At 44.9% G+C, this 16,666-nt stretch overlaps 1 protein-coding gene across 1 annotated transcript in view; it reads left to right on the top strand.

Annotated features, from left to right (window-relative positions):
- The window catches only part of KPNA6 (karyopherin subunit alpha 6), a 370,132-nt gene that overhangs the window by 250,947 nt on the left and 102,519 nt on the right, over positions 1–16,666 (top strand). The window contains exon 9 of the mRNA XM_085648440.1: positions 8,080–8,243. Within this exon, the coding sequence (XP_085504566.1) occupies positions 8,080–8,243 (164 nt within the window). The remainder of the gene's footprint in view (positions 1–8,079; positions 8,244–16,666) is intronic.

Raw genomic sequence — 16,666 nt, 5'->3', positions numbered from 1 at the left:
ATCTACAATCCTTGTTGGTTTCTTTTACATTATTTTTATTTGCCACTTTTTTGCTGAATAAGATTTCTTCTCTTTTTCTTTCATTAGTTCTGCGCATTGCGTCTTCAACCCAACTATCCGGATACCCTCCATCTTTGAACCTTTGTTACAAGACCTTCATTTGTTTTTTCATTTCCTTTTCACTGCTACAATTATGTTTAAAGAGAAGCATCCCCTATGGGGAGTGCTTACGAACTAAATTCACAGAGTAGAAGCTCTTAGCATGTAGAAGTGTATTGCTAGAGGTGGGTTTTCTGTATAGTTTGGTTTCAACTCTTCCATCTTCTATAAATACTGTTACATCTAAAAAATTAAAACTGGTACGACTGATTTCACTAGTAAAACTCAAATTGACGGCGGCCAGACACAGGGCGGGTAGGATCTACGACCAGGGCGACAAAGCAGGCAAACTAATAGCCTGGCTCGACAAAAAACAGCGGACTAACAAAGTGGTACCAGAAGTACGAACGGCTACCGGGGACATGGTTACAGAGCCCAGGGAGATCACAGCGGAATTCGCAAGGCACTTCCGGCAGGTCTATAGTAGAGGGTCTGACCGTCCGGAGGAGGACTCGGTCGCCCTGCTTACTGATATTCGTATGCCATGCCTGTCGGACGCAGACCGGGATGCCCTGGAGGCTCCACTCGCCACGGCCGAACTGGAGCGTGCGATAACGGACCTTCGCTCGGGCAAAGCTCATGGACCTAATGGTCTCCCAATCGAGCTTTACAAGCTCAAACCTGACGCCCTTAGTCTACACCTCAAACAGATGTCTGAGGAGAGCAGAGCGACAGGAAGACTGCCGCGGGACCAACGCCTGGCCACAATTGTGGCTATCCCTAAAGAGGGGAAACCGAGGGAGTCCTGTTCCTCATACAGACCAATCTCATTGCTTAATGCAGAACCGAAAATACTGGCCAAAGCACTCGCCAACAGGCTCCATTCCGTCCTGCCCACGTTGGTCCATCCGGACCAGTCCGGCTTCATGCCCCAGCGCAACACAGCGCTTAACATTCGACGCCTGAATGGTGTACTGGGGAGGTGCCACAAGATGCAAGAAGACGCGGTGGTGGTGTCGCTAGACGCCACCATGGCATTCGACACCCTAGAATGGCCCTACATGATGGCGGTTCTCCGCAAACTGGGCTTCGGGCCACACTTCATAGCCTGGATCAGTCTTCTTTACTCAGAGCCCCTGGCCCAGGTGGTTGTTAACAACAAGGTCTCCGAGGTCTTCGCCCTGGAGAGGGGTACCAGACAGGGCTGCCCGCTCTCACCCCTCTTATTTGCGCTCTCCCTCGAGCCGCTAGCGGCGTGGATCAGGCAGGATGTATACCTCACAGGGATACAATGGGCGGATGGCTGGGAGGACAAAATCTCCCTCTACGCAGACGACATCCTTCTCTACCTGTCCAAACCACGGAGGTCTATTGTGGTAGCAATGGATATTCTCACCAACTTTGGGAAGAACTCGGGGTTCCGCATCAACTGGAGCAAGTCTCTCCTATATGTCCTCCATGGCAGCCCCCCCAGGCTGCCCAGCGACTGCCCGCTCACCGTTGCGGAGGACGGATTCAAATACCTCGGAGTTTTCGTCTCCACTGACAAGTCCATTCTGTATGAAAAGAATCTACTACCCCCCTTGCGCCGGCTCCAACGCGACTCAAAGACTTGGCAGAAGCTTCCTATATCCCTGCTGGGCCGTGCGGCCCTTTTCAAAATGATGGCACTCCCTCGGTTTATTTACGCCCTCCAAAACTATCCGGACCTAGTACTGAACTCTTACTTCGCGGCAATAGAGGCGGCGCAGCGAGCCCTCCTCTGGTCCGGTACACCTAGAATAGCGTTGCATAAACTCACGCTGGGATGGCATGACAGAGGGATAGCACTCCCCGATATCCGCAAGTATTACTGGGCCGCTCACTTATCTGCGATAAACCAGGGGACGTACAGTGACGGTAACGACCCGGCTTACGGGATGGATAGATGGTTACTCCCAGGTGGGAACTATGAGGTCGCGCTCTATTCTAAACTTGGTAAACAACAGCTCACTGGGCCGACGAAACATTCTGTGCAAATATGGCATGCGGCACAGCGTAAACTAGGTTGGTCCGATACTCTTACCTTGGCCACTCCATTGTGGGCATCGGAGAGACTGGGCAGCTTGGGGCACACCAAGGGGTTCCGTAGCTGGGACCTTATTGGCATCTCACAGGTCAAAGATTTGTGGGGGCCCGAGGGGATCAGACCCTTTTCGTACCTTCAGGACACATACGACCTGGCCCGCACTGAATACTTCCGATACATGCAGATTAGGCACTCCCTCCAGTCCAACATACCACCAGGAACTAAGCCCCCACAGGCCTCCCCACTCGAGGACAGGTTGTTGGATGGTCACATGCCGGAGCACGCCATCGCCCTCACATATAAAAAACTAATCAATAATTCCCCTGACCCACTCGGGTCCCTAAAAGAAAAATGGGTGGCGGATGGACTTGAGATTGACGATGAGGACTGGGTATGGGCGCTGGCGTCCCCTAGAGAGGTGGCAATTTCGGCCAGATTCCGGCTCATACAACTGAAGATATTGCATAGAGTATACATCTCTTGCACTAGACTGCAGGCGATGGGACGGGGGGGGGGGAGGGATTGTGCAGGCGGGGCTGCGGAGAGACCGGCTCCTTCTTCCATATCCTGTGGGACTGCCCGAGTGTGCGGAGGTACTGGAGGAGGGTGGTGTCTTGCATGCAGGAGGTATGGGAGGTAGAAATACGACCGGAGGCGAAGAGATGCCGCCTCCAACATATGGGAACCCACGGACCTGCCTGTGAAAGGGAAACTCTGGGTCACACTGGGGCAAATGGTGGCTAAAAGGAACATTGCCCGCCTCTGGGGTGCATCCGCTCCGCCGAAATTGGCCGAATGGCAAAGATACATGGACTGGTGTATGCTGCAGGAAAAGACTGTATACACGGCACGAGGGTGCCCCCGGAAGTGGGGGGAGGTGTGGTCCAAATGGAATGAATACAGAGGTTACATCTGTGAGCCCCCGCAGTCTCGCCGCTCCGGCTTGGAGGCCATAGACTGAACATATTGACCGCTTCTAGCTAATTCACAGGAAACTCTAACTCATACTGTCACTGTGTGTCACCGGTGTTCGAATGACGTTAATGCGAATCCATTGACCATGTTGTTGATTTGTTTATTTCTGCAAATAAAAAGAAATTTAAAAAAAAAACTCAAATCGAGTTCATTCTTTTGAAGTCTATTGATAAAGGATTTCGCCTGATCTTCAGTGCCCTAATCATGTGATCACAGAAAAGGTAATTTACATAACTTGTAAAATGTGAGTTCTGCTACCAGCCTTGAAATACTTAGTGTCATGATAATTACTTTTGAAGTGTAAAGTTGTATTGAAAAAACACAGCGGTATCATGGAGTAACGAAAACCGCGAAGTATGTTTTCACTGTTTACCTTTTCTGTGATCACATGATTAGTTAAAAAACACTTCCTGGTTGATCAGCGCTATACTCGTGAGCAAGGGTTTTTCCCAAAACGCGCTGAGTTGGTCGCTGCTCCAATAAAGATTGTTTTGAAGCTTAATGGTGTCCGTAGCTGCTGTTGGTTCAAGGAAGAGGAGAAATCACAGCGTTGTTGTCATAGATCTATATCTATATATATATATATATATATATATATATATATATATATATATATATATATATATATATATATATATATATATATTCACTGAAAAAAACATGGGTTTCACACATGTTATAGTTAGCGGAAATTTTACTGATAAAAAACCAATGAAATTCCCCCGTTATAGTTAGTGCAGGCAACTATAACTCACGCGACCGCAATCTTCTGCTGATGCTAATACTGTATTTAGACACTTATTTGCCCATGTCTTCTTCCATACATTTTGAGCTATACATATATTACAAATATTTTTTTTTCATAAAGACACATATGTCATCAGCAGAAGATTGCGGTCGCGTGAGTTATAGTTGCCTGCACTAACTATAACGGGGGAATTTCATTGGTTTTTTATCAGTAAAATTTCCGCTAACTATAACATGTGTGAAACCTATGGTTTTTTCAGTGAATTTGCAAGGTTTTTTAAATGCTAATTCCTAACTATAACGTGTGTGAAACCTATGGTTTTTTCAGTGAATTTGTACGGTTTTTTAAATGCTAAGTTACTTTACGCCATTCGTGGCGTGCGCGCCCACTTAACGCACCGTGCGCGCACAGTAAGCACGCGGTGCGCTACGCGCACCGCGCGCCCACTTTACGCAGTTAGTGCCGTGCACGCGGTGCGCTATGCGCACCGCGTGCCCACGTTACGCTAGATGGGCCATGTACGCACGATGCGCTTCGCGCACATGGAGGACATATGATGCACTTCGTTTTGAAAGGTAATATTTTAATTTTTCGTAATTTTTATAAGCCATGCACAAATGGTGCCCTTCGGGCACCATTTGCACACGGGGTGGACAGAGTGTGGATAATTTTTTTTTTTTTTTTTTTTAAATATTATAGTTTATCTCAGCTGTTATAAGCCATGAACAATTGGTGGCCTTTGGCCACCAATTGCACACGGGGTGGTGAGTGTGGGGATAATTTTTTTTTTATATATTATTTTTTACCGTACGCGTACGGTAAGCGTAATCGGCGAAATTAGCAAAAAAAAAAAAAATTCTGTTTTTGGCCTTGGGGGATCTTTGGGGACTTCCTCAACATGGCTATGTGTGTGGGAGCTGTCTAAACAGCCCCTTTACATGTTTTTGTGCTTTGTATTTTCATCATCACTCTCAGTGCGAGAGAGAAAATGGCGGCCGCCGCTTCCTGGTTTCGGCCGATTCGAATGTTTACTAAGATCTAAGAGCCAATCAGAATCGCGCTCGCGCACGCCACCGTACGCGTACGGTAAGCGTACCGTAAGCGCACCGTAAGCTGGCTCAGATATATATATTGATTTAAAGGCTATTTTCTCAGAATCTACTGAACAGATTTACACCAAACCTACAAAAGGCACTTCCTTGACCTGAGGACTACCTCTCTGCCAAATTTCAAGTAATTCTGTTCAGCCGTTCGGGCTGTAGCCCTGTCTAAAGGTCCTATGGAAAAATGCATGGGAAAAACGCGTTTTGGGACCCCCCTTTTATCTCAGCCCCCGCTTGACGAATCCCCCCGAGACTTTCAGGGTAGGAGCGGAGCGTAGCGCCCCACCTATTTTGAAAAATACGCGAGGATTCGTCGACCGGCGCCAAAGTTATTCAAAATAGAATGTTGCGGATTTCCTATGGAAACGTGGTCCTAACTATAACTACCTACTGGCGACCGCCAGTAGGTAATCTATCTATATATCTATCTATCTATATGTCTGTCTATCTATCTATCTATCTATCTATCTATCTATCTATCTATCTATCTATCTATATATCACTTAAAAAACCATAGGTTTCACACATGTTATAGTTAGCTGGACATTTCACTCGTAAAAAACCAATGAAATTCCCCCGTTATAGTTAGTGCAGGCAACTATAACTCACGCGACCGCAATCCTCTGATGATGTCAGATATTACATCACTGTATTTAGACACTTATTTACCCATGTCTTGTTCCATTAATCTTTAGCTATACATATATTACAAATATTTATTTTTCATAAAGACACACATGTCATCAGTGATGTAATATCTGACGTCATCAGCAGAGGATTGCGGTCGCGTGAGTTATAGTTGCCTGCACTAACTATAATGGGGGAATTTCATTGGTTTTTTACGAGTAAAATGTCCAGCTAACTATAACATGTGTGAAACCTATGGTTTTTTAAGTGAATTTGCAAGGTTTTTTAAATGCTAATTCCTAACTATAACGTGTGTGAAACCTATTGTTTTTTCAGTGAATTTGTACGATTTTTTAAATGCAAGTTTTATGTATTTATTAATTATTTTTTTTTCAGGTTTTTCACTGTGGGCGCTTGGTGCGCTTCGCGCACCGAGCACCCACGGTTCGCATTGCGTGGCGTGCGCGCACCTCGCGATTTAAAAAAAAAAAAAAAATTCTCCCTTGGGGGTCCTTCTGTGTCCCCCTGACCAAGGCTAGGGGGTCAGGAACTGTCCACTCTGCCGCCTTTTAACGTTCTCCGCCTTTTTTTTTCACCCCCTCAGACTGCGAGAGACAAAATGGCGGCCGACACTTCCTGGTTTCGACCGATTCGAATGTTTACCGACATCTGACAACCAATCAGAATTGCGCTCGCGCACGGCAGGGTGCGCGCACCGTGCGCGCACGGTGCGCGTGTAGAGATATTGATATGCTTTTAAATGCTATTTTCTCAGGAAATAGTGAACAGATTTACACCAGACCTGCAAAAGGCACTTCCTTGACCTTATGGCTACCTCTCTGCCAAATTTCACGTAATTCTGTTCAGCCGTTCGGGCTGTAGCTGCGACTAAAGGTCCTATGGAAAAATGCATGGGGAAAACGCGTTTTGGGACCCCCCCTTTTTCTCAGCCCCCACTTGACGCATCACCCCGAGACTTTCAGGGTATGAGCTGAACGGAGCGCCCCATTTGTTTTGAAAATTTCGCGAAGATTCGTCAACCGGCGCCAAAGTTATTCAAAATAGAATTTTGAGATTTCCTATGGAAACTAGGTTGTAACTATAACTATCTACTGGCGACCGCCAGTAGATTATATATATATATATATATATATATATATATATCTATATATATATATATATATATCTATATATATATCTATATATATATATATATATATATATCTATATATATATATATCTGACTTGGCTGGAACATTTAGTTCTCCATGTATCAGTCTTTCATTGCTTTATTATGCTACATTCATTCATTTAGATTTTGTAGACCATGGGGATATTCTTCTTTCAGTAGTTAAGTAAATGGCATACAGCAAAGGCTGTAGCACTATTTGAAAACAAGCTGATTTTTTTCTCTCCAAGAAGACAGTATGTTCAAACTGCCTTGAGCTCCTTCCGCTTCAGCAGCACTGGCAGTTAATTTTCATCGGTTACTTTCAGGCAGATAACATTTTAAAGACCTGATGACCAATCTAAAACCTGTAATGGTCAATCTTTAGGAGAGGGCAATTCAGGAAGATTGACCTTAGGATAATACTCCCCTCTATTATGCACAGGGCCTTTTTTGTTCTGTTTACCCTGTGGATTCTTAATTTTACATTTCAGCCAAGCCCAAGCTAATGAGCAGGTGAGCTGTTTTTCATCTCATTTTGGTAGCACAGCTAATATCCTCCTTTCTATTATTGGCCCCAAGTTAATGCAGTCATTAATAACAGATTTTTTACTTTTCAGATCTTGCCCACATTTTAATGTTTCAGCACGTTGTCTTTGTAGTTGCCTTGACCATTTATTCATGCTGCGTTGGTTTGGCTGTCTAAAGAAGAACCAAACCAACACAATATCTGTTTTTAAATCTGACGTATTCTGATGGAAGGCAATGAACTAGAGCTTTTTACTGTGCTACTGTCTTACCTCTGGACGTCCCTTACGTCTCCAATTACTCAATAGAAGCTACAATCCATTTTGCTTTTTGAAGAGAGACATTGTTGTTTTCCTCATTTTGCCATTGACATCTATAGTGGCACTAACAGGCCTTAATCATTTGTTTAATAAACAGGTAGTGCCAGCACTGTACTTTGAGATTTGCAATGAATGTAAGAAAGATCTGTCTTAAACCAGCAAGTTATTCTTAGTTTTCCTTGTTTTTTCTTTATTTTGTCGCATTAAAAATGATCCAAAGAATTAACACAATATTTAAAAGTGAAAACTCAAGCAATGACATTACAAATCCAAAACCAGGAGCTTCGAATGACGCAGCTAACCCGTTATTAAAAATAGTCAACTTTTGTGATCACAATTCATCAAACTGATTGCCTTAGTCTTTTGCTGTCCTTTTTTGTTGACTTTTTGGTATTTATCCCATTTCTATTGCTCATGTGATCTTATTATTTGTTTTCCTTTAGGTCTCTCCGTGTTTGCCTGTCCTCTCACGGTTGCTGTTTAGCAGTGACTCCGACCTGCTTGCAGATGCTTGTTGGGCACTCTCCTACCTCTCCGATGGCCCCAATGATAAAATCCAAGCAGTTATTGATTCTGGAGTCTGCCGACGATTGGTTGAGTTACTGATGTAAATGAATGAGTTTCTTTGGGTACTGTTGAGCTGCTATTAGCTGGGGCATTTATTGTAAACCCTCTTGATATCTGTTAATATTTGGATAATGTTTTAATGCACTAGTACTATCCTTGCTCTTTACAGGATGCATAAGTCTTTCGGTTAACCTTTCTGTAACTCAACTGTTCCTCGAAGACGTTTTTAGATTTATGTTTCTAGAAATCTAGATAGACTTTTCTCTGGAGTTTTCAAGAAAAAGGGAGACTGGTTTCATTGGTTTAGTCTAGTCCTATGTTTCCCAGTCTTCTGTGCTTTTTCTCTTTTTCCTTCTCTTTCATTCAATCAGGGGATTGTAAGCGTGCTTCTCATCCGTGAGGGTCTCAAGGCCCTGAGGGTGCGGGGGTTGCAATCTTCTTAGCCGAAGAGGCATGTCTTGAGTGTCTTTCTGAAGGTGTTCAGGGAGGGGATGTGCCTGATGTCTATTGGTAGCTCGTTCCATGTCGTTCCGCCTACTCTGGCTCTGTGGATGCGCGGAGTTTACGCCAGAGCGAGTTTGGTTGATCGGAGGTTTCTTTTGGGTACGTGGAAGTTGATTTTGTCGTTGAGGTATTTTTGCTCGTCGTTTTGTAGGCATTTGTAGGCGTAGGTGAGGATCTTGAAGGGGACTCTTTTCTCCACAGGGAGCCTGTGGAGTCTCCGTAGGTGTTGGCTGATGTTTGTGCCGGGGGTTGTCTAGGACGGGTCTTGCGGCGGCCTTCTGTATTGTCTGGAGTCTGTGGAGTAGGTATTTGTTAATGCCGGTATAGAGGGTGTTTCCATTGTGCAGTCTGCTGGTGATGAGTGCGTGGGTGATCGTCTTTCGTGACTCAGGGGGGATCCATTTGAAGGTCTTGCCAAGGATGCGGAGTGTGTTGAAGCAGCTGGAGGCGACGGCGTTGACCTATCTGTTCATGGTGAGTAAAGTGTCATGTACAATGCCGAGCTTTTTGCCGTGGTCTGTGGGGGTAGGTGGGCTTTTGAGTGCGGTCGGCCACCATGTGTTGTCCCATGCCGAGAGGGTGGTTCCGAGAATGAGGATTTCTGTCTTCTCGGCGTTGAGCTTCAGGCAGCTGTTGGTCATCCAGACTCTGACGTCCTGCATTCCTTTCTGGAAGTTGAGTTTGACATTGGTGGGGTCTTTGGTGCGAGAGAGGATGAGCTTGGTGTCATTGGCGTAGGATTCGATGTTGAAGCCATGTTGTCGGACGATGGCAGCGAGGGGGGCCATATAGAATTTGAAGAGGGTTGGGCTCAGAGATGAACCCTATGGGACTCCACAGGTGATTTTCGTGGGCTTGGTGAGGAAGGGTGGCAGTCTGATTATTGGCTTCTTCCGGGGAGAAATGATCGGATCCAGTCCAGGACTGTTCCTTGTATGCCGGCGTTGTGTAATCTTGCGACTAGTGTGCGGTGGGAGACGGTGTCGAAGGCTGTTGATAGGTCAAGTAGGATGAGGGCTGCCGAGTGGCCTTGGTACAAGAGGATGCGGATGTAGTCTGTGGCAGCGAGTCGGGCGGTTTCGGTGCGGTTTGCTTCGGAATCCCGATTGGGACGGGTCGAGGATGGCGTTCTCTTCGATGAAGTGTGTCAATTTCCTGTTGACTGTTTTCTCTGCAACTTTGGCTGCGAAGGGAAGGAGCGAGATGGGCCGGTAGTTCTTGAGGTCGGTGGGGTCTGCTGTTGGCTTCTTCAGCAGGGGCCTGACTTCAGCGCTTTTCCAGTCGTCTGGGAAGGTGCCTGTTTTGAAGGTAGTGTTGACTGCGTGTTGTAGTTCTGGTGCGATGGCTGTCGTGGCTCTGTGGTAGATGTGAGGAGGGCTGGGGTCGGTGGGGCCCCCGAGTGGATGCCTTTCATGGTAGAGGCAGTGTCTTCGGTCGTATCGGTGTCCAGTTGGAGATGGTGCAATGGCTGGTGTCTCTAGGGGGCGGGGATCCGGCTGTGGCGTCTGGTGGGTGCTCATTGAAGTTGTTGTAGAGGTTTTTGATTTTGAGGTGGAAGTAGGTTCCAAGTTTGTCGCAGAGGTCTTGGGATGGGGTGATGTCTGTGGCTTCGCTGCGTGGGTTTGTGAATTCTTGAATGACACTGGAGAGTTCCTTGGAGTTGGTCAGGTTGGCGAGGATTTTGTTGTGGATAAAATTCCTCTTGGTGGTTCTGATTTGGTTGTGGTAGTCCGTTATGGCGTCCTTGTATGTGGAGTAGTTTTCGGTTGTCTTGGTGTTTCTCCAGTTCTTCTCCAGGCGTCTGCAGGTGCGCCTGGCTTCCTGGAGATCGGTGGTGAACCAGGCGGCTTTCCTGGGGCGCTGTTTGCTGGGGTTGCGAAGCGGGGCGAGCTCGTCTGTGCAGTTGGAGATCCAGGTGTGGATTCCTCTGGCTGTGCTGTTAGCGTCGGGTGCCCAGGTGTGTTCGCTTCGGGTGAGGGTGGAGTGGAGTTGCTCATCGGTAACCTTGCTCCAGTTCCTTCGTGGTGGGCTTGGGACAGGTTTGGGTGGCTTGGGTTTGTCGACGGTGAAGTGTGCGCAGTGGTGGTCGGTCCATGGCAGTTGCATTGTGTGGCTGAAGTGAACGTTGTTTCCTGCAACAAAGATGGGGTCAGGGGTGTGTCCTGCTATGTGGGTTGGTGTTTGAGTCCGATGTCGGCGAGGTGGTCTCGGAGGGTGGTGGAGTGGTGGTCGTTGTGGTTGTCGAGGTGGAAGTTCAGGTCTCCAATGAGTATGTAGTTCATTGAGGCAATGGCGTTTGGTGCGATGAAATCGTGATGGTGGTGACGAAGGGTGTCCGGGGTGCCGGAGGCCAGTAGATTAGGGTCCCTCGGAGTGTGGCGTTGGGGCTGGTCCGCATCTTGAAGTGCAGGTGTTCGGCAGTGAGGAAGGTTTCGATGGCGGTGGTGAGGCGGAGGGTGCTCTTGTGGGCAATGGCGAGGCCCCCTCCTGGGTGGTTTGGGCGGTCCTTCCTCTGGATCTTGTATCCATCCTGGATTGCGTTGTTGGGGGCGGGGGAGGCGTTGGTCAAGGTTTCCGTGAACAAGGCGATGTCAGGGGAGAGGAAGTAGAGTAGGTTCCAGATTTCTATGGCCGCCATTAAGTAGGGGAGGGGGGGAGTAATGTGCAGCTGGGAGGCGGGCGGTTCTTCCTCCTTCCCCACTCAGTCTTTTCTCTTCTCTCGACTTTGGTCACTTGCTGTACAACGTAATATGTTTGGGCTTTCGAGTGCCCCGTTTTCTTTTTTGTGTGCTCTTATATGCTCTGGCTAAGACCTTTCCTTTTGCATAATTTCAAGGGTGCCGTTTGCCTGCTCCTGTTTACCATGTTTGCATTTTTCTGCGCACCCTATTTCCCCTTTTACTTGGGTGCTCTGATTTCCATGCTTTTTCTCTTGCTCTTATATTTCTGTTCTTATTTGCATGTTCAGCTGCTTCTCTGTCTGTGCTCTCTGTTTTGCTTCTTTCTCTGTGTGTCTCTGCTCTCTCTAACATTGCTAGGTCTTCTTTCCTCTTCTAGCGTAGGGTTTCCTCCTAACTTTCACTCTTACTTTGACACTTTCTAATAAACGTTTGTAGCTCCCTTCTTTGTTGCTTTTCTTATCTGACTTATTTGCAAAATGTATCTTGTAGATTATGGTGCATTATTCTGCTGCCTAATGGGTGTTTCTGAAAAGTTCCTGATGAGCGCAAGCCCACAGTGCCCCAGTACACGGTCATGATCTTCAGATTCATTTGTTTCGGAAATAGCACGGATTGCTTTGGATCGATTTACATCGAAAGCGTTGAGACAGAAAGGTGACGGACATCAATTAAGAATATCTTCAATCCCAAAATGAGCTTAACCAGAACACAGTTGCTGAAAAATCAGTCTTGAAGAACAAAGAAGACCGATTTTTCCATATGATGGGTTGGAGACTGCAGAGTGGAGATCACTTTGTTTATCAGGAAGGTTAGAATATACTACATTTAAATTTGTCCCAAGTGCCACAATAAACTCGCAGGAAGGACATGTAGAGAGTTTGTAACCTGTACCTACTTAAACCCATAAGCCAGAAGGCTGTAAAGCACGCAAAGCTCTTTTGTAGTGAGAACTTAAAGTCCGAATAGCAATGCTGGCCACATTACATCGAGGCTCAGGAAAGACTGCTGCCATTGAAAGACATGAGACTTTCTGGGAAAGATGAAGAGATAGAGTCTCGGGGTGAGCAAGAAGGTTACGATGTCAAAGACTCTTTATTGATCAATCTAGGTGTTGAGGACATTACAGAGGAAGTTCCAGATACATTTTTAACAATGCCAATAAACATAGACCCACACTACCTCAAGAGCATATAATTTCTTGACTGAAGCACTCCGCTATCTGTGATGAAAGACTCTGAAGTCGAAATGGCGTCAAAAAACGCCAAAGCAGACTTAACTTTGAAAGGGGATGGGGATTGGAGGAACGAAAAGGAAGAAACAAAAGGGGAGCTGTAAAACCTTTTCCCAAAACACTGCATACCCACAACGTTGAGAATAAAGAAAAAGTTGTCAACAGCATAAAACAAAAAGTGGCTCGACCAAAATGCCAGCTCTTCTGCAAACAAAAAGAGATTTTAAAGTAAGCCTGAAGGTATTCAGACATCCCTCCCCGTTCTCCCCAAATCTAGCTACAAAGGCCCTGAAATGATTAAGACAGGAGAAAGACTTGGCACCTGCTACTTCTGCACCACATCAAAACTGCAGGATGGCATACTTGAAAATGTGAGGTATCTTTTAGAGAAAACAAACACAGGATGAAGAAATTTGACAGAATGCTACTCAGCGCAAGTAGGTAGGGCCATATCTATCCAGATGATGTCTCTATACCATGTATTAGTAAAAAGGTGGCTGACACCTATGGGATATAGCTGGAGGATTCAGATTTCTATTTTCTTTTAGACAATCTACTGACACAGAAGAAGAGTCCGTTCTTGTCCACATGTAATCTGGTATTATCTACTGGAATAAAGGTGTGTTCATAGTGCCAGCGTCTTCAAAACCATTCACCCCTAGAGTAGAAAAATGCAAGGTAACTCCACCGTACATTTAGACTTCTGTGCCAGTGAATTCACTAATAGCCGCACAGCAAGTAAACTTCCTTTCTGCAATTGGACCGCCAGCAAAGGATCATTGCAGCAAGAGATAGGAAGGAAGATGAAAAGAGAACAACATAGTGAATGATAGCAAATTCAGATGCTCTTCTTCTCTGCAACAGTTGGAAGAGATTGATAAAGGTGTCCAACATTTACGTGCACAGGTTAGGAAGAGAGCAGAGATGGTCATTCTGGAAGTAAACACCATCTTAAACACGACTCAAATCATCCTTTAATGTTGCAGACACAGCCAGCAAACACGTGTACGCGTGAGCAATTTTTAGAAGACAACACTCTGCCTCATAACATCAGGATTTTAACCTGAGGTCATGCTTCTGTCTAAAACGCTCCATTTACAGAAGACCGCTTATTTGGTCCTGCTGTGGATGAGTTGCTACAGCAAATGGAGAAAAAAAACTCCGCAACTACCATGGAAACCTTACAATCTACAGGTCATTCTGAAGAGGAGCATCAAACAACAGACTAGAGAAGGGATTTATTCACCCTTCCTTTAGCAACAATTTAAAAATAGTCAGCCTTCAGGTTGATTAGTCACAACTTCACAATGGCAATTGTCATGACAGGTGAGGCAGTTCTTTTGCATCAGAGCAAGATAAAGAGAGACAACCAGCTAAATGAATCTTGGACGACCAACCCCTGCACCTATATGTTGACTGAAGAGTAGTTTTCTATACAAATGGAAACAATAGCCTCTGACAGGTGGATACTAAACACCCATTAATACAGATGCTGCATGGTGTTGGAGAAACCTCCTACCTGCATTTCATCAAAGAGGCAGAGGTGGCAGGACAAACACCTCATATTTATACAACAGAAGCTGAAAGCTCTACCAAAGAAAGGAGCAATATAGAAAATCTGTAAAGAACAGCAGCAGCAAGGAACTTACCCGAAAACGTCTTGACCTCAAGACTAATTGCTCATCTAAGATTTTTGACAGATTTAAAGGCTCAAAAATTCTAAATGATAATACTCTAGGAAATTATTTCAGTGGTAGAAGAGGGAGAGTACATGGCAACCATGGATTTAAAAGACTCCTACTTCCATATTCCTTTCAGCAGAAGCCGCAGGATCATAGAGTTTAACTAGATGTTCGAGGTATTGCATTTTGGAATAAAGTCTGCGTGAAGAGTATTTTTAAATTTCCTAGCAGTTGTTGCGACTAACTTAAGAAGACCTGGCATACATGCCTACCTTTGTCTAAACGACTGGCGGATGAAGGTAAATTCGATCCCACAGTGCTACAGCAGCAAAAGTCAAGTTCAGTAAACACTGCCCAAATGAAGGTTCTCTGTCAGCTGGTAAAAGTCATTTTTGAAAACCAAGGAGAGGGGCTCTAAAAATCGAAAGGGACAGAGCACCCAATAACTTAAAAGTTCAAAATAAATTTTCCCTTTGAAGAAACCTTACATAATGTATCCTCACTCTGCTTATATACCCACTTTCAAATTTCACACAATTAATGGTCCACTCAGGATATTAAAGCACTTATGCACAAATTTAATAAGTAATGGAAATAAATTCACAATAAAAACATATTAATGTACACTTTAAAAAAAAAAAAAAATGTCATGAACACTTAAACAATTAATCACACTAGAATCATTCCATTACACAAAAAGGAGAGCCCACAAAGACACTAATATTTGTCTTGCGGTTGTTAATTTGGAGAAATAGGCAGCACCTTGCACAGCATAAATTCCCTGTCTAATTCTGATTCCTGACTTAAGCCAAATTTAACAGAAAAACACTCGGCGTCGACGCATTTCGGTGGAACAATCACAATTAGGCCACCTTCTAAAGGACACAGATATTTTCTCCTACATTATATCATATTTGCACGTTAATTACCCCTAATGTGGAAAAAACAAACAAGAAAAAATACATGTGCATTTATATATATATATATATATATATATATATATATATCCGCTCAGGGGTTTGTCACACATGCAGGAAGCACTCCAACAGCAGTGAAGGTTCAACCCAAAAACCTTTAATCATTGGTATGGACGGCATTCAACATGTCGGAAGGTTAAAACAGTCCCTTCGTGCGCCGTACGCGTTTCAAATTCCTTCTTCCTCAGCGGCATTAAACGAAATGGCGTGTACTCCCACGGCTGCAAAATGTATACAGAACACGCCCCTCAATGGGCTGCCCGAATGGGACTGTGTGCAGTGCAGTCTGGGAATTCGAGTCCATCAATCCTGTATGGATACGCTGACTTATCTGTTCAACCTGTCCAGGCTCTGTATGAGCCCCCGCATGTTCCTCCGTCCTTATCCAGCTCTGATGCCCCAAAGTAAGGTAGGTAAATCACTTTCCTCTTGGCCCCCAATGCTCACGGGGTGTTGTGTTCCCGACGGCTGGACCGAACCGATAAGTCAGTGTATCCATACAGGATTGGTGTACTCTAATTCCCAGACTGCATTGCACACAGTCCCATTTGGGCAGCCCATTGAGGGGCGTGTTATGTATATATTTTGCAGCCGTGGGAGTACACGCCATTTCGTTTAATGCCGCTGAGGAAGAAGGAATTCGAAACGCGTACGAAGTGACTGTTTTAACCTTCCGACATATTGCATGCCGTCCTTACCAATGATTAAAGGATTTTGGGTTGAACCTTCACTGCTGTTGGAGTGCTTCCTGCATGTGTGACAAACCCCTGAGCGGAGATATATATATATCAAGAAAAGTTTATTTCCATAAACATATTTCCACACACTTTTTTCCCAAAACTTTTTATGCAGAGCAATAGATTTATAAACCTCTTATTTAAAAACATGTCTAATAATTTGACATATAACATAAAATGTATAAGTGATCCAACCATCCCTACTGGGAGTTTCTAAGAAAAGGCCCCAAGCAGTCACTTCACATACTTTTTTATTTGAAGAAACCTTCAATACCCTTTCTCACAGGACCACACATACAGTATCCCTCACAACTCACCGGTGCCAAAGCACTCAGTTGAATGTGTCTCCAATTCAATTTGGAGGATGCAAGAATCATTCAATTGCAACTAAAAAGATGGAGAGAAATCCTCATTCTCATAAATTACAAGGATTTTATTTTTAGATTGTCCACTTAGTTTGATTTTATATTTCTTTTACCTGTATAAAGTCTCTGGTAGAGTAGAATTTTCAATATTCAATAATTTTCAATGGCGTCACACCCTATATGTGGGGGGGGATTCTATTTAGTGTTGAAAGAAACAATGTCTCCTATCATTCTCTCATCTCCATTTTATTGAATTGTTCCCTTTATTACGGGGAGAATTATACCC

Source organism: Triturus cristatus, chromosome 3_2, assembly GCF_964204655.1.
Source record: "Triturus cristatus chromosome 3_2, aTriCri1.1, whole genome shotgun sequence".
NCBI lineage: Eukaryota > Metazoa > Chordata > Amphibia > Caudata > Salamandridae > Triturus > Triturus cristatus.
Note: the sequence above shows the minus strand (reverse complement) of the source record. Positions and strands in the feature narration are given on the sequence as shown.